The following is a 22,988-nucleotide window of genomic DNA, read 5'->3' as shown; positions in this document are numbered from 1 at the left end:
GGGTGGTCAAACTGCAGAATCACTAAACTGGGCGCATGCAAAGGAAAGACTTAAAAGGCTACTGGAATGTTCACTGTTCTCTTGGATGGCTGAAATAAGTACAAGAGCTCTGGAGCCCATCTGAATTTGCTATTCAGTTCTGGGTATTGCCCCTCAAGTTGGGTACAGTGGCCTTGAAGAGGAGAGGTTGGAGGGCTTACGGGGTATACAGTGCAGGTTGACCAGACTGATACTGGAACTGACATGGTTGAATTATGGAAGAGGGCAATGTGGACTAGCCTTGGATCCTCTTGAAGGGATGTCAGAAGGAATCTGAGTAGAGTTAGGCCATTTAAGCCTGAGGTGAGGAGGCAATTGTTCCCACAATGGTTACTGGGAATCTGGAACTCTCCTTTGCCAGAAGCCATGAGGCTGGAAAGGGGTTTGGGGGTGGGTGGAAGGGCGTGGTGTTATTTGAACATTCCAAAAACTGAGACGGATCCATTTTTCTTAATTCATCAAGGGATGTAGGCCTAAGGTGGATTAATAGAGTCAGCCCTGATCTAATTGAATGGCTTATCAGTTTTGAGTGGAGTGAATAGCCTCCTTCCTACTACAATGAATGGAAGCCTTTCCTGGTCTTAATGCAGCATGAGAGGCTTTTCTTGGGATTTGGTGCTAAAATATTTTTGACCAACGTTGCCACACCAGGGGGAAGATCTGTCATAGTCCTCTTGGCCTGAAGTGGACAGAAGCTTTCCTCTCTGTTTGGCCAACACTGGTCACTCCGCTGGCTGTCCAGAGTTTTGTGCTGGTCAGAGCAGGGAAAACACCCATTTCCTCTTCACTCATTGAAATCTTCGCTTTGTTTACAGGGAGACATCGGGCTTCCCGGACCAAGAGGAGCGCCAGGGTTACCTGGAGGGCCAGGCTTGAATGTAAGTTGCCGCTTCTGAGCTTGATAACCACTGAGTACTGTGTGGCCTAACCTAGGGGTGCCAGCTCTGGTTTACCTCCACCTCTCACTTCTCCTCCACTTCACCCAATTCCCAATATTCCTACAGCTCAAAAATACAAAGACTTCAGAGGGAATTGGAGAGCGTCACGCATTTTTTGACATTCCTCCCCCTTTCCTCCTACATTATTTGCAAAACAGGCCTGGGCAATGATTTCCAGGATGATCTGGCAGTGCCGTCTATCTTGGCCTATCTCATTATTGGCGCACAGAGGTAGCTGCGAGCCTATCTTTGGATGTCTTTTTTACTGCAGTAAGCAGTCTTTTTCTCAACACAAGTCAGGTTTGGGAGCTCTGGTATCACAAGAGGGTCGCATTGCTGTACATAGGTAGTACCTGTCTTCAGAGAACTGAGGTTCACTGAGGCCGTCAGTGACGTTGCTCAGTGGTGTATTTTAGTTCTGAAGAGGAATAATCATTGACTATACCTTTATCAGTACCAAACCGTTCTGTAACTCTGTGGGCTGTGCTATGGGAGGGTGGGTGGAGGCAGTTGAATGAGAATTGGGTTCATTTACCCTGCGACTCTGCATATGCAGAGTCTAGACAACTGCAGGGCTGCTAAGTGCTTGAGGACTGCATCCCAGTTGTATTGAGACATTTTGGACCCTCTAGCCCATACATGTCACACCCATTTGCATTGTGTGCACTCTGCCACTGTATGATCCACCCATAGCCTGTGCGCCCCCTGTCAACTCAAAGTCTTCCAATGCCCACTCACCCAGTATTGACCACATACAGACCCAATGTTCACTGCTATAATAAGGATGGCTGTCTGAAACTGTTGCTTATCAGGGTCATCTCAACATGGGCTGAATTGAAAAAGGGTGTCACTAGCAAGGTGGCAAGTTATGCTTTCTGAAGGTGAGACAGGGAAGGTATCTGCACCACCAAATTGTTACAGTGGAGAAGAAGGCCATTCAGCCCATTGTTTAGTGTCCTTGCCTTCACTGTCTATACTTTCCGGTGCCAACAAAGGGGAACCTTCCCAGCCTGTCTTCTATGTGCATATGGGGTTCATCTCACCTGGGCTGCCATTTTGCTTCTGTTATTGAGGTCATCTAGCCAATGTCAGATGGGCACACCTCGGTCATGAGAGCTGTTTCCGACATAGCTCAGGAAATCTGCAATCCATTTAAAACCTGCTTTTTGTCTTCCTCAGGGATCGCGAGGAGATGCTGGTGAGATTGGACCAAGGGGAGACATAGGACCATCAGGTCCTAAGGTAGGCAAGCGGGATTAAGTTACAGAGATGTGCTCAACTGCAAGAAAGAAAGCGAAGTTGTTACATTGTGCAGGGTGCCCTGAGAGTAAGATGAACTAATAATAAACTATTTATAGTATTGTAATAATTATATTGTAACAATTTATTTGCCCAAAGCTCAATGGATAAGGATAGGAGTCCTTGAGGTCTATAATACATAAGTGTTTCTTTAGGACATCCCTGTTGTTTGGTTAGCTAGATTTATTCCAGCCTATCAACCACTTGGTTTCATGTACTACCTGGGTGTATATTGGAGAGAAGAACAATTTTTATTGTTCACTTGTGATACGTGGGCGTCACCAGCTAGACCAGCATTTATTGCCCATCCCTAATTGCTCAGAGGGCAGTTAAGAGTCAACCACATTGCTGCGGGTCTTGAGTAACATGTAGGCCACACCAGGTAAGGAGGCGAGTTTCCTTCCCTAAAAGACATTAGTGAACCAGATGGGTTTTTCCAACAATTGACCCACTTTTTCCTGGTTATCATTGGACTCCTATTTCCAGATTTTTGTTGAATTCAAATTCCACCATCTGCCATAGTGGGATTCAAACCCAGGTCCCCAGAACATTACCTGGATCTTTGGATTACTAGTCTAGCAGTAATATCACTAGGCCACTACCACCTCCCCCCTTGTGAATAACTTTCAAAAAAAATGTGATCATGGGATGTGGTATCACTGGCAAGGCCATATTTATCACCTACCCATAGTTGTCCTTGAGGTGGTGGTGAGCTGCCTTCTTGAAATGCTGCAGTCCACATGTGATATAGTTATACCCATAATGCTGTCAGGAAGGAAGTTCCAAGATTTTGACCTGGTGACAGGGAAATACTGGCGATTATACTTCCAAGTCAGGGTGACGTTGAACTTGGTGGGAAGGTTATCTGTCTGCTGCACTCGTCCTGTTCGGTGATGGAAGGTCTGGAAGGTGCTGTTGAAGAAATCTTGATGAGTTGTCACAGGACATCTTCAAATAACACACTGCTGTCCTGAATGGTGTTAAGCTTCTTGAGTGTTACTGGAGCTGCACCCATCCAAGCAATTGGGGAGTATTCCATTGCACCCCTGACTTAGGCCTTGTACATGGTGAACAGGCTTTGGGAGTCAGGAGGTGAGTTAGTTGATGTGGTATCCCTAGCCTCAGACACTGGCTACAAGAGCTGGTCAATGGTAACATCCAGGATATTGATAGTGGGGGATTCAGTGATAGTAACACCATTGAATGTCAATGGTTGATGGTTCCATTCTTTGTGGTTGAAGATGATCACATTCTGGCATTTGTGTGGCAGATAGTACCACTACCCACCTAAGTTTGGGTTCAGGCTTCATTTACAGGAGACTGGCAAGCTCACTTGTGAAGAGGATTTCAATTTGGGGAGCATCTCCCTGGTGGTTCCTAGGGGAGGAGAGAATGTGACCAGGAAGAATGCTCGAGATGGGGAGGTGCCAAGATCTTTCAGGAGAGAAAGGGGAAGGCAGAGGGAAAAAAATGACATGGAGAGATGAGGTTATTGGATTGGGAGAGCGATCGGAAGAGAAAAAGAAATTGCCTAAGGGAGGGATTGGTATTGGGCGGTGGAACTGATATAGGAGAGAGATGATCAATCAGAAAAGGGAGGAAGCCTGAGTGAGCTTGATTTTTGGTGTTCAGTACTAAATCTGAGATGGAAGATAGCTGCTTGATCTTTCTACCTTAACATTCACATAAGTAAACATTTTAAACCTGAGGTTTGTGCTGGTGGTTTCCGACGTTCCCTTTATAGTTAGGTCTCATGTATCCCATGTTTTCTTGATGCAACAAATCTTTGAAAGTATCTTATCGGTATAAGAGATAGTAGGAACTGCAGATGCTGGAGAATCCGAGACAACAAAGTGCAGAGCTGGATGAACACAGCAGGCCAAGCAGCATCATAGGAGCAGAAAGGCTGACGTTTCGGGCCTAGACCCTTCATCAGAAATGGGGGAGGGGAAGGGGGTTCTGAAATAAATAGGGAGAGAGTGGGAGGCGGATAGAAGATGGATAGAGGAGAGGATAGGTGGAGAGGAAACAAACAGGTCGAAGAGGCGGGGATGGAGCCAATAAAGGTGAGTGTAGGTGGGGAGTTAGGGAGGGAATAGGTCAGTCCAGGGAGGACGGACATGTCAAGGGGGTGGGATGAGGTTAGTAGGTAGGAGATGGGGGTGCGGCTTGAGGTGGGAGGAGGGGATAGGTGGGAGGAAGAACAGGTTAGGGAGGTGGGGACGAGCTGGACTGGTTTTGGGATGCGGTAGGGGGAGGGGAGATTTTGAAGCTTGTGAAATCCACATTGATACCATTGGGCTGCAGGGTTCCCAAGTGGAATATGAGTTGCTGTTTCTGCAACCTTCGGGTGGCATCGTTGTGGCACTGCAGGAGGCCCAGGATGGACATGTCGTCTGAGGAATGGGAGGGGGAGTTGAATTGGTTCGCGACTGGGAGGTGCAGTTGTTTATTGCGAACCGAGCGTAGGTGTTCTGCAAAGCGATCCCCAAGCCTCCGTTTGGTTTCCCCGATGTAGAGGAGGCCACAACGGGTACAGCGGATGCAGTATACCACATTGGCAGATGTGCAGGTGAACATCTGCTTGATGTGGAAAGTCTTCTTGGGGCCTGGGATGGGGATGAGGGAGGAGGTATGGGGGCAGGTGTAGCACTTCCTGCGGTTGCAGGGAAAAGTGCCGGGGTGGTGGGGCTGGAGGGGAGTGTGGAGCGGACAAGGGAGTCACGGAGAGAGTGGTCCCTCCGGAAAGCAGAGAAGGGTGGGGAGGGAAAGATGTCTTTGGTGGTGGGGTCGGATTGGGTCGGATTTCACAAGCTTCAAAATCTCCCCTCCCCCTACAGCATCCCAAAACCAGTCCAGCTCGTCCCTGCCTCCCTAACCTGTTCTTCCTCCCACCTATTCCCTCCTCCCTCAAGCCACACCCCCATCTCCTACCGACTAACCTCATCCCGCCCCCTTGACCTGTCCGTCCTCCCTGGACTGACCTATCCCCTTCCTAACTCCCTACCTACACTCACCTTTACTGGCTCCATCCCCGCCTCTTCGACCTGTTTGTTTCCTCTCCACCTATCCTCTCCTCTATCCCTCTTCTATCCGCCTCCCACTCTCTCCCTATTTATTTCGGAACCCCCTTCCCCTCCCCCTTTTCCGATGAAGGGTCTAGGCCCGAAACGTCAGCCTCTCTGCTCCTATGATGCTGCTTGGCCTGCTGTGTTCATCCAGCCCTACACCTTGTTGGTATGAGGTCGTTTTATAAACGCAACTCTTTCCATCTTTCAAATGTTGTGGCTTTGTGCTTTCAATTTGACTCCCTTCTTGAATTTACTTTAAGGGTGACAAAGGAAGGCAAGGATTCAGCTTCCCTGGACCTAGAGGAGAGCAGGTACACAATCTCTTTTTTTGACTTGTTTTATAACTTTATGGATGAGATTTTCAGCATGTTTGCATGCTACTTATTTGGCTTGAGGCTCGAGCACTCCAGGTACAGAGCAAAATAATTTCCAAGCACAAAGCCCACTGACAAAGTGCACCAGTTCTTCAAACAAAATGTGTCCCAAGAGCAGACTGGGTGGTGGTGCAACCCAAGGGTATTTTAACATCACCTTTGGTAAACCTTTAAGGATTGGAAATTGTGCTGTGGGAGCACCAGTTGCATTCATTCTAAGTGTGAACAATTTCAATCATTTCATTGCAAATAGAATAATGCCCCTGCAGTGACAAAGTCTGCAAAAGGACAGCAGGACTTCCTCATGGCCTGTCCCTTTTCATCCCAGAAAGCCATTCAGCCCGTCATTTCTGTGTTGTCTCTTAGGAAGAACTATCCAATTTCTTCCAGTCCACAAGATCAGTGAGGTCAGCATGGCCTGGTCTTGAGCCAGATTCTGTTTTGACCTGCACTGTTTAAATTTGGCACAAAGTTGGGAAGCGTTGTTTTGCTGATTATTCTGTCAACTGTTCCTGCAGCACATGAAGATCCTATAATAGCCAGCTGCAAGAATGGGTCTGCAACCCAGCAGAGTGAGAAAGAGTTGGTCTGTGATATTAGTAATAATTGTTTTCACTGTTCGGGTCGGAAGTGGTCTGTTTAACAAAGTTTATCACTTCCCTGAAATTGGATCTTGTGAATCTATAGAATATACAACAGCACAGCATAGGAACAGGCCCTTTGGCCCACCATGTGCCAAACAAGATACCAAATTAAACTCATCCCTTCTGTCTGCGCTAGGTCCATTATCCCTCCAGTCCCTGCATATTCATTTTCTTATCTAAAAGTCCCTTAAACTCTCCTATCGTATCTGCCTCCACCACCAGGCCTAGCAGCACGTTCCAGACTCTTACCACTCTCTGTGTATAAAAAAATGAACTTGCCCCTCACATTTCCTTTGAACTTTCTCCCTCTCACCTTAAATCATGCCTCCTAGTATTAGACATTTCAACTCTTGGGAAAAAACTATTAATTATTTGATATTAATAAAGTAATAGTAAAGTCACTGTTGTCCCAAAGGACCAAAGGGCTGCTCTCTCATTAAACAGTGAGCGAGAACTGGTTATGGTTCAACCTGAGGGTCACCATGCCACAGGTTAGGGGTTGAGAAGGAGAATCCTTCATGGTAACCTCAGCCGATGCAAGAATTGAACCCACGCTGTTGCCATCACTCTGCATCATAAATCAGCTGTTGGAGCCCCTTATTTCATATTCGTCTTACACAGCCAAAAGTCAACCTATTTGACTCAGATATGATGAGGGTTTCATTTGGATCAAAATCATTCTTCCTCTCTGTTGCCATCGCTTTACAGTTCTGAGTACGGTATTTTTTATAAGACGGTCACCAATCCATAACTCATCTTGCTCGCCACCAATCAAATCCATTGCTTCCTTGTTCATAAACGGCCAGCGGCATCAGTGTTCTCACAGATCGAGCGTCTTGCCTGATTCTCAACCAAACCTGTTTCTGTTTGTAATTGACAGCCTTCATTCCCCTTTCCTTGCAGTGTTCTCCTTCGCTCAGTGATCTGCAACAGCTCATTACTGTGTGTCCTTTTGCTTTTCAGGGTGACGAGGGAGTAAGAGGACCACCTGGATACACGGTGAGTGAGGCCTCTCTTGGTTCAGTGCAGGGTATTTGGTGAGCTAATACAGAAGTGTAGTGGGTTGTGCAGTTCATTGTAAAAGGTGGCAAGCCAAAGGTTCAGGAGGTGACTGCAGTTACGACTATTCTAGTTGCTCTTGCTTTGGCGCGGTCATTATAACCTAGTGGAATGGAAGACGCAGTGTAACCTTGCTGTAACTGAAAAGGCAGAGTTCATCTCTGGCCGTGACAAGTGTTTCTGATCTGCTGCACTCAGATTGGCCTAAGCAGGATTTTGGCATGCATAAAACACGGAAAACAGATTTCCCAGCTTCACCTCCAAATAGCCTCGCTCTCGTTTTAAGGCACATCCTCTTGGTTCATCCTCTTCCCAGAGGCACCAGGGGGCAGACGATTGACTTTTTCAATCATCTTAAACTGCCTCAAATGGATTATCCCTTAATCCTATTAGATACGGACGAGGACAAGACTCTGGAACCACAGTGTAGTCACTGTTGTAGTCCACAAAACACAGACGAGCAATTTGCACAGAACATGCTCCCACAAATCGTACCGTGATGTTGAGCAGCCGATTGTCGGAATAGTTTTGCTGAGGCGAGGGTGACTGGAGTCTCGTGTGTCAGAAGCAGGTTTGAAGAATGGTTGTTCAATGCAGAGCAGAGTTCAATTAGCCCGATGTTAAGACTGACCTTTTCTCTACAGGGTAACAAAGGAGAAATGGGAAGCAAAGGAGAACAGGGTCAAAAGGGTATCCCTGGTGAACCCGTAAGTATTCCCCATGTTTCCTCCTCTCTTATTTAATCAATTGAAGTTGTAAGAAAATCCCTTCTACACTTTAGGCCAGTTCAATGAGTTTCCTGTTCCTCTTCGGCCATACATTGCCAGTTCCTGACCAAGTCATCAGCCTTTTGAAGCAATTGCAATATCGATTTACATGAAGAATGCATCACACTGTGTTACTCCTTTCCCTCTAGGGTGACCCGGGACCAATGGGTGAGCCAGGAGACAGAGGCCCCCCAGGAGACTCCGGTCCAGAGGTAAGGGCCACTTGTTTGACACCTAACCAAGGATTGAAAGTTTCTCCAGATTGGATTTTGCAGTGTGGCACACCTTGTGTCACTAGGGTTTGACGCCACAAACTGTTGGCAATGCAAGTTAAGGTGAAGCAGTCTGGATCAGTCCTGTTGCAATTCAACACTTACGGAGACTATATTCTAAGCTCAGTGCTGGGGCTGTCAGGAGCAGGAATGAATCCGACACCTCTTGACTCAGAAGTGGCCTTCCTACCATCAAGCCAAAGGCTCATACTACTCCAAATGATCCAAGGCCTTGTTTGATTCCCCTTGCTCTTCTTGAGCTGGGCCTTTTCTGATCCTGTAACTTCCAAGCACTCTCTGAAAAGACTTCAGTATCCCACCAGGAGAGGTAGCTTGAGTTGAAGATCCAGGATCCTCTCTCAGAGTCCTTTTAGTGACGATAATGATCAGTCACAACCTAGAAAAATGTCGCCATTTTACTCGGAATATTTGCAGGAAACAGAAATGCCAGGCAAATATTAAGCAGTCAGCGAGTGCAAATCCTCACTGGACTGATAAGAAATACAGTCATGCTCCCATCACCATCAATGAAAACAAAGACCGAATTTACGGATGTCCAAGGGTCTGTTCTATGAGGAGGAATTGCATTTGCATGCTGGGAAGGTGAGAAAATCAGGGTACGTTCCTCACCACCAATGAATAATAGGAACTAAAACATTCCCAAAAACAGGAGGGGGCATTAGGAGACTGACAGTTGTGACAAGTTTGTGAGCAAATTTCATTTGACTCCTAATATATCAAGGGCTTTTGTAAGAGCTGGACAGAGCCTCATTGTGCCAATTCCAGAAGTTCCTGGAACCCAGCGAGAGAGAGACCAGAATTTCTGATCTCACATCCAGGTGGATCTTGTAGGAATCTCCAGGCCTGGATCCCAAAGGATACTGTTCATACCGTTCATAGCGTTTGCATACACTATGTTCAGCCGTGAGCACAATCAGCAAAGTTTATTGGAATCCTTATCCAGTAAAGCAGCCCACTGGCCCAAAGCCTACACTTCAGGCCCTCTCTTGCTTTGGCCAAGGCAGAGCTAGTGGATTTATCCCCTCCCCCAGGGCATGTAGGAAAATAGATGACAGCTCACTCATCAAGTCTACCATGGATTTAATCGAGCAAACTCGTTGGGCAAGTTTGCTTACCCCAAAGAACCTCACAGCTCCACATCACTGCAGTTGTGGGATGTTAGGGCTGGGAGAGGGGAGGGCATTTTTCAAAGCCAATTAAACTAGTCGAGCTGTAGCATTAGAAGAGGAACATATTGACGTAGATGAGGAGGCATACTATTCTGCATGTAATATTTCCCTTTAGTTTGAACTAAATATAACTTTTTTCTTGTTTGGTTTCAGGGTGGCCATGGGCCTCCAGGAGATCCTGGCCTAACAGTAAGTATCCTCTATTGAACATGTTTCTTGGCCGAGGTCAGGCAGGGTTCAGGGAGCTCTCCCTGCATTAGGGTCACCAGCTCTGTCCGTCTGTATTCTGAGAGCATTTCACACCACACCCCTGTTCCCAGTGACCCATCCTTACCCTCTCACCATTGGTCAGCCAACACGTGCATGTTTGGAGAGTCCCGCCCTCTCAACCAGATCATAACCATCCGCGTCTTTGCTGCTTGACTGGATGATTCCTGACTGTCGAGATACTATCCCTCCCCAGCACCAAATGTTCCTGGCGATGAATGCAAAGGTCCACAGGAAGTGAATAAAAAGCACCTTTATCAAAAAAAAAAAAAAATTGGCCCTATGACATTTCTCCTGAGAATTTTTCACTCGGAGCAGTGGGACTGAGATTGAGCTTAAATTGCTGTAGACTTCAGAACTGCCCAAGAGGGCTGATAACCCTGCTCTGTATCTGAATAATGAGGCCCTTATATAACTGATGTTGGAGTGGCAAACAGCTCCCCCATAGTGTCAAATGAAGGAACTGCAGAATAGCAGGCAGCTTGCCCAGAGAGGGAGGATGAAGAATAGGTGAGTGGGCCTGGGATTAATTAGCTGAGTCAGGAACGTGACCAACTTGACGGGTAAGGGGTTAGGTACTGCGCTGTTTTGTTTAAGTATACACTTAAACTCCCTGACCCCACCTGGTCAATCCAGCCATTTTGCATTCATCCCAAGCCATGCCTAACTTGAGGGCCAGGATCGAGGGGCTTTCCAACCCTGCAGGACTGGAAATCTCCAGGAATTGGAAGCTCCTCGAGTAACTCAGAGATAAAGTCCCGTGGGTATTTAAGATGCCTGTGTGCGTCTTTCTGTTCTAGAGTCGGGAGGGGCTTGGACGGTGCTGTCGGAGGAGCCTCAGTGAGTTGTTTTGGGTATATCTTGCAGACAGTACACACAGCTGCCGCCATGTTTCAGTGGTAGAGGGAGGGGATGTCGAGTGGGTAGCAAAGAATCTTCCTTTCTGATTGGCTGTGGGAAGGCAGTCTCCCTGGGGGGTGGACCAATGGCAGATGTGTTTGGGCTGTACTTGTTTGATGGAAGATCCAGAGATACAGCCAACTGCAGTCGACAACCCACAAACCAACACCTTAAGCTGTGGCTAGAAAAAGCATCAATCAGTATCAATGATCCCTCATCACTATCCTCCGATCCATATCCTGAACGCACAGATTCTCCCTCCTCAGTATGTATTCACAGTTTTCTGCTTTGCCTGATTGTTTCGCAAGTTGCTGGTTAAGGTGACGGGGTTGGGTTGATGCCTCCCTCCTCAGTAACGTCTCCTGATCTCCATTTCCCTAGGATTGTGATGTGATGACTTATGTCAGGGAGACGTGTGGATGTTGTGGTAAGTTCATCTTGATGATGTTGAAGCACTTAACACGCAGTCACATTCCGAGACCTTCCCTCAGAAAGCCTTGTTGACGGTAAAGTGAAAATATCAGCAGGGAACCATGCCTTATAGGAATGTAGCAATAAAACGTGAGCAGTGTGCAGCGATCTCTGTTTGTACATTCTTTTCCCAGGCAGGTACCACTATGATTTAAACTCAGACATCTGAACATTAGGAATCTCGTAGTTGGAGGTTGCACTGAGTAGACCTTATTAACATGGGGTACTGGGTAGCTTCCTGACTCCAATACAGACCATCAGTCTGGATTTTTACCCAGAGCCAGTTGAGAAGAGTCTGAGCTGCCTGTGTCTTGTACTGACTATCAGATCCTTCGGAAGTATCAACCTGGTATTGTTTATCAGTGTCACCTTTTGAGAACCATGGAAATGAATACTAGAGGACTGAGCCAGTCACAGATTGTCCATCCCTTTTTAAACTCTTGCCAACAAGTGTGTCAGCTTAGAGCTAAAACATCACATATCGTCTTCCTTGTCTTCCATAGGTTAGTCATTTGTACAGGTAAATGTAGCTTGGGAAGGACAAGTATCGTTGCATTTATGTTTGTCAAAGGTCTCCATCACTGATGGTTTTCCTTCCCTCACAATATCATCCATTGATTGCGATGAATAATCAATTCCAATATTATTGTGTCTTCTAACCAATGATAGCAGGAGGCCTATAAGATGGACCTTAATATTTTTCATCCATAAACTGCTACACACCTACATTCCTTTAGACCACTAGTTGGTCCACTTAATAAGTGGTCAATCAAGTGGATTAATTAATTGGATCAGTCTGAAATTTGCTTTAACTGCATCCTTCAATTCTACAAAAGTGCTCTGCAGGCTTTCTCATGTAATGTACCAAATTTAGCGTTGGTGAGCTCAATTGATCCCTTACTTATATAGCATTCCCTTCCCCTTGTCCTCTCTTGACCCTTTCTTTCAGACTGTGAGAAGCAGTGTGGACCACTGGATATTGTATTTGTGATTGACAGCTCGGAGAGTATTGGCCTGACCAACTTCACCCTGGAAAAGAATTTTGTCATCAATACTGTCAGCCGACTGGGCACAATCGCCAAGGATCCCAAATCTCATACAGGTCAGTGATTCCAGGAAGAGTCACCCTCTTATATGACCCTACTTCCTGTTCTGGGTTGTGGGAAACATTCTTCAGTAAGTGCTTTGAAAAGGAAATATTTATTTAAATGGACTTGTCTGTGTTTCTGAAAAGTTGTTTTCATCATGAATACATGCAGTGAAAATTTTCTTTTGAAATTTGAAATGATGTACTTTTGAACTGATAAGGCCTATCACTGAAGTTGTGTAATGAGGGTAACAGTTGCCTGGCAAACTTGGGTCTGAGACAAGCAGTTGTTACCACCCCGAGTGACGATGGAGATGCTCACAGTCAGCTTGTTTTGACATGATTAATGGTTCAAACTTCTGTCATTTTTGGAAATCCCCTGTCTTCTCAGCACCCTGCACAGACCAGCGACATTGGCACAATCTAGAAAGGATGGTCACACACGCACACACACAGCTCAAACTCTCCCTGAGACCCCGCCTGAAGTGTCAAAATAGTCGCAGATGACAGTTCGCTGTCTAGGTTGTCTGTGCATTCGGATACTACACAATACTACTCAACAGCCTATAACAAACTCCTCTCGGATCACTCCTGAAGTCTTTTGTGAGCCAGCTCCCACCCACTATGGTTACAGGTCCAAGTGGCACTCCCTCCCTGTCCCTCTCTCTCGATGTTGTTAACTTCCCACTGGTGTGTAGAGCAAGGCCTAGAGCACGGACACCATTGTACAAAAGGAATTTGACGATCCCTTGCAGAAAGCACACTGATATCCCTCTTACCTGGCACTCTGTACCTTGCTAGTTCTATGTGTGTGGTCTCTGTTTATTTGCTGATTGTGTTTTAACGTTTTAATTTGCGGACTGCAGGAGCCCGCATTGGCGTCGTCCAGTACAGTCACGAAGGGACCTTTGAAGCCGTGCAGCTGAATGATCCCAAAATCAACTCGCTGTCGTCCTTCAAGGAGGCCGTAAAGAAGCTGGAGTGGATCGCGGGCGGCACATGGACCCCATCCGCCCTCAAGTTTGCATATGACACGCTGATAAAGGCCAACAAGCGTGACAAGGCCAAGGTCTTCGCTGTGGTGATCACTGACGGCCGGCACGACCCAAGGGATGACGACTCGCTGCTCACCTCCCTGTGCAAGGGCGACGTCATTGTCAATGCAATTGGCATCGGGGACATGTTTGCCAGGGCGCAGGACGATGAAACGCTGAAGTCGATTGCCTGCAAACAGGACGGGCGGGTGCAGAAGATGAACCTGTTTGCGGATCTGGTGGCTGAGGAGTTCATTGATCAGATGGAAGAGCTGTTGTGCCCCGGTATGTCCCACTCACTGGAAATGGCCTCCCTTTCCAAAAGGTTTAATGCCGCAGTCAGCAGGAATCTGCAAGGTGGGGTGGGGGAGTGGGGTGGGGAGTGGTTGCTAGTTACAAAATGCTTGCTTATCCTGGCACCAGCCCTGAAGTCCCTGGCATGACATCTATGAGGTTTTGGGGTCTTGGAGAACGCCATCACTTTGTTTGCAGCCAGCTTTCCCCAGGGCTACCTGAAATGGACCTTCAAATGACCACCCCAGGGATATAAGCTATTATTTCTTTCAGACCCTTGACGCATATGTTTTTTACATCGTGTTCTTCTTCTCTTTCAGACCCCGAGATTATCTGCCCTGATCTCCCCTGTAAAACAGGTAAGTTGCAAGCATGTCAAACACATTGCACAAAGGGTCTCACTCTGAGGCCACGGTCATTATAGGTGGACTGTAGACAGACTGTATTCACACCACACATAAACCAGACCAAAGACCAAGTGATTGTCAGGGAGATAGGAGTGAGGCTGTCTTTGCTTGCAATTCTGCCGCCTGCATCTGAATTCCACGGATGCTGCTGCTGCGTGATAGTTAACTCCCTTCGCCAGTTTTACTGGTTTTTCCATTCTGTGGTGGGGTTAGTGGATACAAGGCGGGCGTCAGTAAATAAGACATGGTGTCAGTCAGCAGTTGTACAGCAGAAGGTTGAATTTGACAAGCCGGTCAGGAATGTGGTGGAATAATCCAGCTCTGGAGGTGACGTAGACTGGATGGGGGCTTCCACAGCCGATCAGCTGAAGCAGGAGCAGCAGCAGGTGAAGTTAGGGAAGTGGAAGCAGGCGATCTCAGAACAAATGGAAATGGCTGCCTTAAGTCCTCAATGGAAGGACATGAGGGAAAGATATGAACTCTCCTTGCAGTGAATTGGGCATTGGATATGAAATCTAGAAGCTTTGATGGAATGGACATAAGATCCTGTAGCAGGAATAGGTAGTTCAGCCCCTCGAGCTTGCTCTGTCATTTAGCACGATCATGGCTGATATCATCTCAGCCTCACCTCCACTTTCCTGCACGTTCCCCATAACCCTTCAACTCATTACTAATTAAAAATCCATCCATCTCCTCCTTAAATTTACTCAGTGTCCCAGTGTCCACTGCAATGAATTCCACAGATTCACAACCCTTTGAGAGAACTATTTTGTCCTCATTTCTATTTTAATTCTATCACCCCTTATCCTAAAACTATGACCTCTTGTTCTGGGTTGCCTGACAAGGGGAAACATCCTTTCCGTATCTACTTTGTCAATCTCCCCTTTTTATGTACCACAATTAGATCTCCTTTCATTCTTCTAAACTCTAGACCGTTTAAGCCTAAAATGCTTATCTCTTCTCATAAGACAATCCTTTCATCTCTGGAATTAATGTACTCAACCTTTCCTGAACTGCCTATAATGCAGTTACATCCCTTCTCAAGTAAGGGGACCAAAATTGTACACAGTCCTCCAGATGTGGTCTCATCAATGCCTTATACAATTTCAACAACATTCCTCTACTTTTATACTCTATTCCTTTGGCAGCAAGTGCCAAAATTCCATGTGCTTTCCTTATTTCTACCGTATCTGCACACTAGCTTTCTGCAATTCATGCACAAGGACACCCAGATCCCTCTGCAATGAAGCATTTTGAAGTTTCTCCCCATTTAGATAATAAGTTGCCTTCTGGCCAGAATGGATAACTCACACTTATCTGCGTTAAACCCTATCTGCCAAATTTTGGTCCTTTCAGCTAATCTATCCGTATCTAAATTTATTATTTCTTTATTGCAGCTTACTTCCCCACCTATTTTAGTGTCATCTGCAAATTTGGCTACAGTACCTTCTATCACTGCATCAAAGTCATTACTATAGATTGTAAATAGTTGGGGCCTGAGGAACCAACCCTGTGGCATCCCGTTAGTTACATCTTGCCAACCAGAAAAAGACCATTTTATCCCAACTTCTTTAAATGTTCGCTCCAACACCAGCTAGGCCAGCACTTATTGCCCAGAGGGCTGTTAAGAGTCAACAATGGATTGGTTGTCACATGTAGGCTAGCCTGGTAAGAACAGCAGTTTCAATCCCTAAATGATGGGTTTTTTTCCTGAACAATTAATTCATTGTCATCATTAGATTCTTAATTCTGGATTTTTATTGAATTCAAACTTCACCATCTGCCTGGGTGGGATTTGAACCCCAGTCCCCAGAACACTACCTGGATTAACAGTCAGTTGATAATACCACTAGGCCAATCTTCTGTCCAAGCTAATAAATTACCCCAACCTCCAGTGATTTTACCTTGTGCATTAACCTTTTGTGTGGTACCGCTTCAAATGCCTACTGGAAGGTGTGCTACAGCCACAGGATCCCCATTATCCGCTTTACTTGTTACATCTGCGAAGAACTCCAGCAAATTACTCAAACGCTAATTACACGTCATAAAACCGTGCTGACTCTGATGGTTTGCATTTTGACTTTGCAAATCTTTCATTACTATTTCCTTAATAATGGATTCTAACAATTTCCCAACAGCAGATGTTAAACTAACTGGTCTCTAGTTTGCTACTTTCTGCCTCCCTCCAATTTTGAATAAGGCTGTTAAGTTAGCATTTATCCAATCCACTAGAACCTTTCCCACATCCAGGGAATTTTGGAATATTATAACCAATGTATCTACTATTTCTGCTGCCCCTTCTGTAAAGAACCTAGGGTGTAAGCCATCCGACTCTGGGAACTTGTCACCCTTCAATCCCATTAGTTTCTCCCGTGTTTTCCCCCGTGTTTTAAGTTCCTCCTTTTCTATAATCTCTGAATTACCTATGGGATTCTCAAATGATGAGATTCATTATTCACCATGAGTTTTTGGTATGAGACACATGGATATTGACAATGGCAATCATTCTGTCTATGTGCAAGTCTGACCAGCGCAGTGTTGCACAGGGGAGCACTGAAGAACCATCCCATTACCGAACCCCCGAGCAAACAGAAGGCAGTGGGGGAATAGAAGGACAGATTGAAAGTTGGGAGTTTATATATGCCCTGTCAGGTGGCTTTATCCGTTGTAATGAAAGAAAAACCGAGAATGCTGGAGAAACTCAGCAGGTTTGGCAGCATCAGTGGGGATAGAGAAACAGAGTTAATGTTCTCAACTGCTGGTCTGACTGTTAAGAACTGAAAGGTTTCCGTGATGCTTTTTCAAGGAAGCAAAGGGAGCCAGTAATTGTCCCTGCACCAACGCTTAGATGGTTTTGTCATTTACTTCATTACTGTTGTAAAAGCCCACTGAGCTTTTTCCTCTGAAGTGCCCATTAAACACTTAGGGACATTGTTATACATTTTTTTCATGGGATGTGGGTATGGCGAGAAAATTTGTTGTCTGTCCCTGGCGAGCTGAGTGATTTGCTTGGGCCATTTCTGAAGACATTTATGAATGAAGCCATGGGTCTGGAGTCACATGTAGGCCAGAGTGGCTTCTGATGACAGATTTCCTTCCTTGTGGAACCTAATAAGAGTCTTACAACAACCAAGACAGTTTCATCATTTTAGTTCTAAATTTATGAATTTAATCAAGTGTCAGTTCTACCAGTGGTGGAATTTGAATTTGTGTCGGCCTGAGCATTAACCTGGGCCGCTGGATTACTAACAAACACTGAAAATGCTGGAGAAACTCAGCAGGTCTGGCAGCATCGGTGGAGAGAAGAAAACGAGTTACGTCTCAAGTGCTGGGGTTCTGGGAACTACAGGAGAGTCATACCGGACTTGAAACGTTAATTCTGTTTCTCTCCACAGATGCTGCTATACCCGCTGAGATTTTTTCAGCATTTTCCGTGTTTGTTTCAGATCTTCAGCATCAGCAGTATTTCGTCTCTGGACTGTTAGTCCAGCGGCATTAACACAATCTTCCCGAGGTGGTGAAAGACGCCATATAAATGCAAGGCCCTTTTTCTGATTGCCTGCCTCGTTGTCCCTTCTAAAATGGGATGCCCCCGGCATTCTTTGCTCCTGTCTATAACAACTGCACTTCTGTTTCAAAGTCTCATTTAGATGTAGAATTGCAGGTCCTACCTATTTTGACAGAGACTAGGTGAGTTAACTTGCGACTGAGTGAATGGTATACGCTGTCAGCCAGTGTCAGCGAGCCTAAAACTGTTTCTTTTTTAATCGTTTTCAGATATCTTAAACAGTAATGCTGCACACCCAGATATCCCACCCTCACCTATGCTTGGGACCTACCCTCATAACTGGTTACAGACAATCCAGGAGTTTAGATCAGTCATGCAAACTACTGAGCTCCCAGACAGCTACAACAAACTGGTAGCAACTTTGGCTTACACCGCAGGGATGGCCAAATTCTCCACCGGAGAGGAACGAAAATATTGGACAAACCTGTTCATAGATTCTTTTAAAATGATCTACAAGGACATAACAGGGAATGCTGACAAGGCTATGAGGCTCTGCTAGGTGAATGGGCTGAGGGATGCTTCTGTGGTTTATGTCCCGCTGGGGCGTGCACAGTTCATACCAGCCTCATGGCGTGGGAGGGCAATGAAAAGCTGGCTTGTCTCGCAACTTCCCCTTCCCGGCCTTGTACCCAGTCACCAGTGGCCATTTGTAGCTGGTCAACGGGCAAGGTTGGAAGAGGGTCAAAGGCTATTCTGATGCAGAGGTTTGTGCAGCTCCTTCTAGACTGTGGCTTGTTTAGATTGAGTCCCAGGACAGATCCCCAGTTTGCACTGCTTAAAGCAGCTCACTTATCACCTGCAATGGATTCATGATCCATACTGTGGCCATAAAAACAAAAAAGTACTGGATCCGTGAATCTGCTGCTGTGACAGGAGAGTGCACTTTAGCTGTGCAACAAGGCCATAGGAACTGTCTTGTGGTTCTCCTTGAATCCGGACCGTGCATAGGTCTATTGTTTGGGTGGTGGCAGGGGAACTTCAAACATAAACTGCCCGGCCTAGCTGTGAAGCAGCGCCGGATCCCGAGAGCAGACGTTGCTGGAAGTGTAGAGTCGACCTTTCGGCGTCTGAAGTGGAAACCCTCCAAATGGACACAGGACATAGGGGGTGGGGATCGACTTCAGGTGTGTTCACCCACATGACCTTTCACATCCAAATTCAACCCCCCCCACCTCCAAGGCCTCCCACCATTGATTGGCTCACAGCTCTTGGCCTTCCCAGCCAATGGAGAAGCAGCTCTTGAGTATCTCATTGGATGAAGTTTTGCCATCAAAGAGCCCTTTCCATCCCATCTCTGATATTTAATGACTAATATTTGACAGGAATCTTTTAAATAAAAAGACAATTGCACGCAATTCTTTTTAATGCCCCTCAGATTTTTGGAATCACTCAGACGGCTTAGTAACGCAAGAAGGCTACTTGGCTCTTCTAACTTCTCTCCCATTTGTTTAGGTCTGATTGAGGCCTCAACTCCTATCTTACTGCCAGCTCCTCCTTTACATGAGACTTGGCAACTCCTGTTAGTGTTGAATTTGGAGGAGTGAGATTCCCTGGAATGCTGAGAGGCCAAGGATCTGTATTGTGCTCCCAGAGCTGTCTGATTAAATATTTACATTTCTAGTGTTCTCCATATACCGTCCCCCCCCAACTCCCAATTTCTCTTAAGAGGAGGGACTTGCATCTGCTGCCCTGTTGTCTAGGTGATGCGCACTTCTGCCCTTTCAATGCAGCTTTCAACTTGTAAATGTATCAATTAATAAACTTCTTATTTGATTCTTGGAGGCTGGCTGATGTTTTAATAGAAAAGACGAGAACAAACTTGCATTTGTATAGCACCTTTCATGACCTCGGGAGCTTCAAAAGCAATGTTCGCCCGAATGAAATACTTTTCAAGTTCAGTTGCTGCTGTGATGTGAGGAAGGCACACTGCCAGATCCCACAGACAGCAAAGTGATGACAACCAGATGATCTATTCTGAGTGAGGTTGGTCAAGGGATTAATATTAGACCAAAATGTCAGGAAGGTCTCTTCTTCAAAATAGTGACTTGAGATATTTTTATGTCCACGACAGAAGACAAGACAATGTTTCAGATCAAAATCCTTCATTCTGAGAATGACAGTACTCAATCCCTCTGCACCATACTGCGTGTCCCTGGAAATTATGTGTTGAAGGCTCTGTAGTGGGACTTGAAGCCTTCGGACTTAGAGGCAAAGGTGCTACCCACTATGCCACAAGTTAGAAGACAAGGAGGGTTTTGGTTTTACCACAGGTCATTTGGTAGACTTGAGTGCACGACTACAGGTTTCCAAACATAGCCCAACACTAACACTTGTGAATCTAGCTGCACATTTTGGATTATACAGTTTGTCGTGAATATGTTCATCCATCAATCTTAACAAACTGGGACTCCAAGTCAGTACTTCCCAAAGTGGGGGTCAGAGCCCCAGATATTACCTCCGCCCTAATCTAATGAAAGATGTTCCCACTTTCACGGGCAGTCCACCATATCCCCCCCCACCCACCCACACACACACACACTGAGGAGTGACAGGAAGCTTGAAAAGGGGTCACAGTCGGGTAATAAAAACAGAAGTAGCTGGAGAAACTCAGCAGATCTGGCAACATCTGTGGAGAGAAAGCAGAGTTAACGTTTTGGGTCGAGTGACCCTTCCTTGGAACAGTGGGGAAATGTTTTGGCCCTAACAACTGTGTGCTCAATGGTACTTGCTGTGCAAAGCCAGGCCCTGTTCTCCATTGGATGTGACTGTTCTCATGGGTCCCTGCGATAACAATGATGGTTTATTAATCTGCAACACAAGTAAACATGAAGCAGAGTCAGCCATCCCCTAGATTGGAGAACCAATTATTCACTGTTGGTGTACAGCATTTTGTCAGAATGCATTTGGCACCCCTCTGACAGTAGACAGAAACATATCTTCCCTCTTGCGCTTGGAAATGTTGCTATATCTGCAGGTTTTCTTTTTAATTCATTCACAAGATGTGGGTGTCACCAGCCAGGCCAGCATTTATCCAGGTAATTATGGCATTAGTGAACCAGATGGGTTGTTACATCAATTGGCAATGGTTACATATCACCGTTTTATTTCAGATTCTGTTGAGTTTAAATTTCACCATCTGCTATGATGGGATTTGAACCAGGGCCCCAGAACATTAGCCTGGGGTTCTGGATTACTAGTCCAGTGACATTTACCACGATGCCACTGCCTCCCCATATGTTTCCAATAAATTTGCATTTATTTTTTAATTCATATCGTACTGAGCTCCATCTATTGTACATTGAGGAATAAAGTGTTGCGGGGATGTGGGAGATTTAATTTGGGGGTGTGTAGGCTTTTGGGACCTACAGTGTACATGGGACCTGGGGTACAGAGGGGAAGCATTAATCCAAATTTTCACTGACGCACAGGTATCTGAAATGGCTACCATTAGCTGATCTTAGTTTCCTCATCTGGGGATGATCTAACGAGTGAGATTGTGATGCTAGGAAGAGCCTTTCCCAAACATTCAGACCACCAAATTTCAAACCAGACAGACCAAAGGCAGAAGTGCAGAGTTCCTGAGGCTTCAAGGCCAGAAGGCTATGTCACTGTGAGGCCATGTGTGACACACTGCATGAATGTGAACATCCCAGGTTGTCAATAAGAGGAAGGCCTAGTTGGGAAATTTGGTTACACCTGCTTGGATCTTGGTTCCTCAGTGGACCTGTTAAAAGGCCAGTAGCACATGACGAGCAGAAAGAGGGATGGTGGTGGTTGGTTAAAGGTGTCTGTTTCCGCGATGCTGTGACAGAACACTATTCAACAGCAGAAAAGCCACTAATCAGAAAGATGTGGGTTTTATTGAATAGACCGTCAGAGCTATTAGTGAGTGGAAACCATTTTCTGATATTGAATGGAGAGCAAATCCAGTCTGGGATAACTTCAGGACAATGAAGCTGGATCTCTTCATTGATTCACCTGGAGCTTTCTTGGTTTTTGTCGGTTCCACATTTTCTGTTTTAAATTGAGATCAATAAATGAGGAGCAAAAGGAAAAGCAAAGAAAGTTCTTCCTTAAACAACTGCATTCCAATGGAAGCCAATCGTGGATATCCCCTGTGAGAGAGGTAGAGGTAGTGGGAGTGTCACTGGATTAGAGGCCCAGGCTAATGGGGCATGAGCTCTAATCGACCCTAACGATTGACAGGCGGAACTTAAGTACAATTCAGTGATAGTGATTATTAAACTGTCATCGATTGTTGTAAAAACCCATCTGTTTACCAACCCGTCCTTTAGGGAAGGAAATCTGTCATCCTTACTGGTCTGGCCTACATGTGATCCCACACCCACAGCAATACGGCTGAATGTTAACTCCCCTGTATTTGGGGATGGTCAGCAAATGTTGGCCTAGCCAGTGATGCCCACATCCTGTAACCGAAAAGAAAGAATTCTTGAGGGGAAGAGGCGGACCGTTATTGATAACGAACTGAACACTTTGTTAACTCGCCCAATGGAAGGGAAATTCAGAGCCCGATGTTAAGTCAGGCGATTTCACAGATTCTGTTATTCAAGATTGTATCTAGTTTTAGTCACTGACTAGGTGTGGGTCGTGTTAATATGGTGTGGACCCCAGAGAAATTACATCTGCTGTTTCCGGATCCTGGGACAAAGAAGTGTCACAGCTGCCTGTAATGCAATCCAATAGAAGCCAGTACCCATTTTCCAGATGTTACCTGGATCTCCTGTTTGGTCTGTGGAAACATTTATGTCTCCTTAGCCATCATCATTATCACTAACAACAACACAATAAGGCAAGTGATATCATTGTGATAAAGTCATTGGACTAATAACCCAGAACCTGAGGCTAATGCTTTGGCAACATGGGTTCAAATCCCATCATGGCAGAAGGTGAAAATGAATTCAATTTTTTTAAAATCTGGAATTAAAAGCTGGGCTAATGGCTTTATCAACTGTCATAAAAGCCCATCTGCTTCTCTAATGTCTTTACCAGGTCTAGCCTACATGTCACTCCAGACCCACAACTATGTGGTTGATTCTTAACTGCCCTCTGAAATGGCCATAGCTAGCCATTCAGATCAAGGGACCAATTAGGGATGGGTAATAAATGCTGGCCCAACTAGTGATGCTGAATGAATATAAAACAAAGCCTGTGGATATTCCCTTACCTGTTTGGAATGAGGTGGCTGAGGGATGCATTACATGCAAATGCTGTAGCCCCAATCTTCCAATGCGTGCTCAATTCAGGAACCGTCCCTTTTAGATTGGGAAGTTGTAAATGTCACTTCAT

The 22,988-nt window shown here is 45.7% G+C and overlaps 1 protein-coding gene across 2 annotated transcripts in view; it reads left to right on the top strand.

Annotated features, from left to right (window-relative positions):
* Positions 1 to 22,988, top strand: part of col6a2 (collagen, type VI, alpha 2) — a 72,818-nt gene that overhangs the window by 45,027 nt on the left and 4,803 nt on the right. The window contains exons 18-29 of one of the 2 annotated variants that reach the window (XM_048599014.1): positions 855 to 917; positions 2,157 to 2,219; positions 5,608 to 5,658; positions 7,329 to 7,364; positions 8,069 to 8,131; positions 8,341 to 8,403; positions 9,807 to 9,842; positions 11,202 to 11,247; positions 12,241 to 12,393; positions 13,245 to 13,697; positions 14,027 to 14,065; positions 17,891 to 19,460. In XM_048599014.1, the coding sequence (XP_048454971.1) occupies positions 855 to 917; positions 2,157 to 2,219; positions 5,608 to 5,658; positions 7,329 to 7,364; positions 8,069 to 8,131; positions 8,341 to 8,403; positions 9,807 to 9,842; positions 11,202 to 11,247; positions 12,241 to 12,393; positions 13,245 to 13,697; positions 14,027 to 14,065; positions 17,891 to 18,180 (1,356 nt within the window). In that variant the 3' untranslated portion in view covers positions 18,181 to 19,460. Of the gene's footprint in view, positions 1 to 854; positions 918 to 2,156; positions 2,220 to 5,607; positions 5,659 to 7,328; positions 7,365 to 8,068; positions 8,132 to 8,340; positions 8,404 to 9,806; positions 9,843 to 11,201; positions 11,248 to 12,240; positions 12,394 to 13,244; positions 13,698 to 14,026; positions 14,066 to 17,890; positions 19,461 to 22,988 lie in introns of those variants that run through there. The other variant, XM_048599013.1, reaches the window with a different exon arrangement.

This window comes from Rhincodon typus, chromosome 7 (assembly GCF_021869965.1).
Source record: "Rhincodon typus isolate 14 chromosome 7, sRhiTyp1.1, whole genome shotgun sequence".
Classification (NCBI taxonomy): domain Eukaryota; kingdom Metazoa; phylum Chordata; class Chondrichthyes; order Orectolobiformes; family Rhincodontidae; genus Rhincodon; species Rhincodon typus.
The sequence above is the reverse complement of the archived record's forward strand: the minus strand, read 5'-3'. Positions and strand labels throughout refer to the sequence as shown.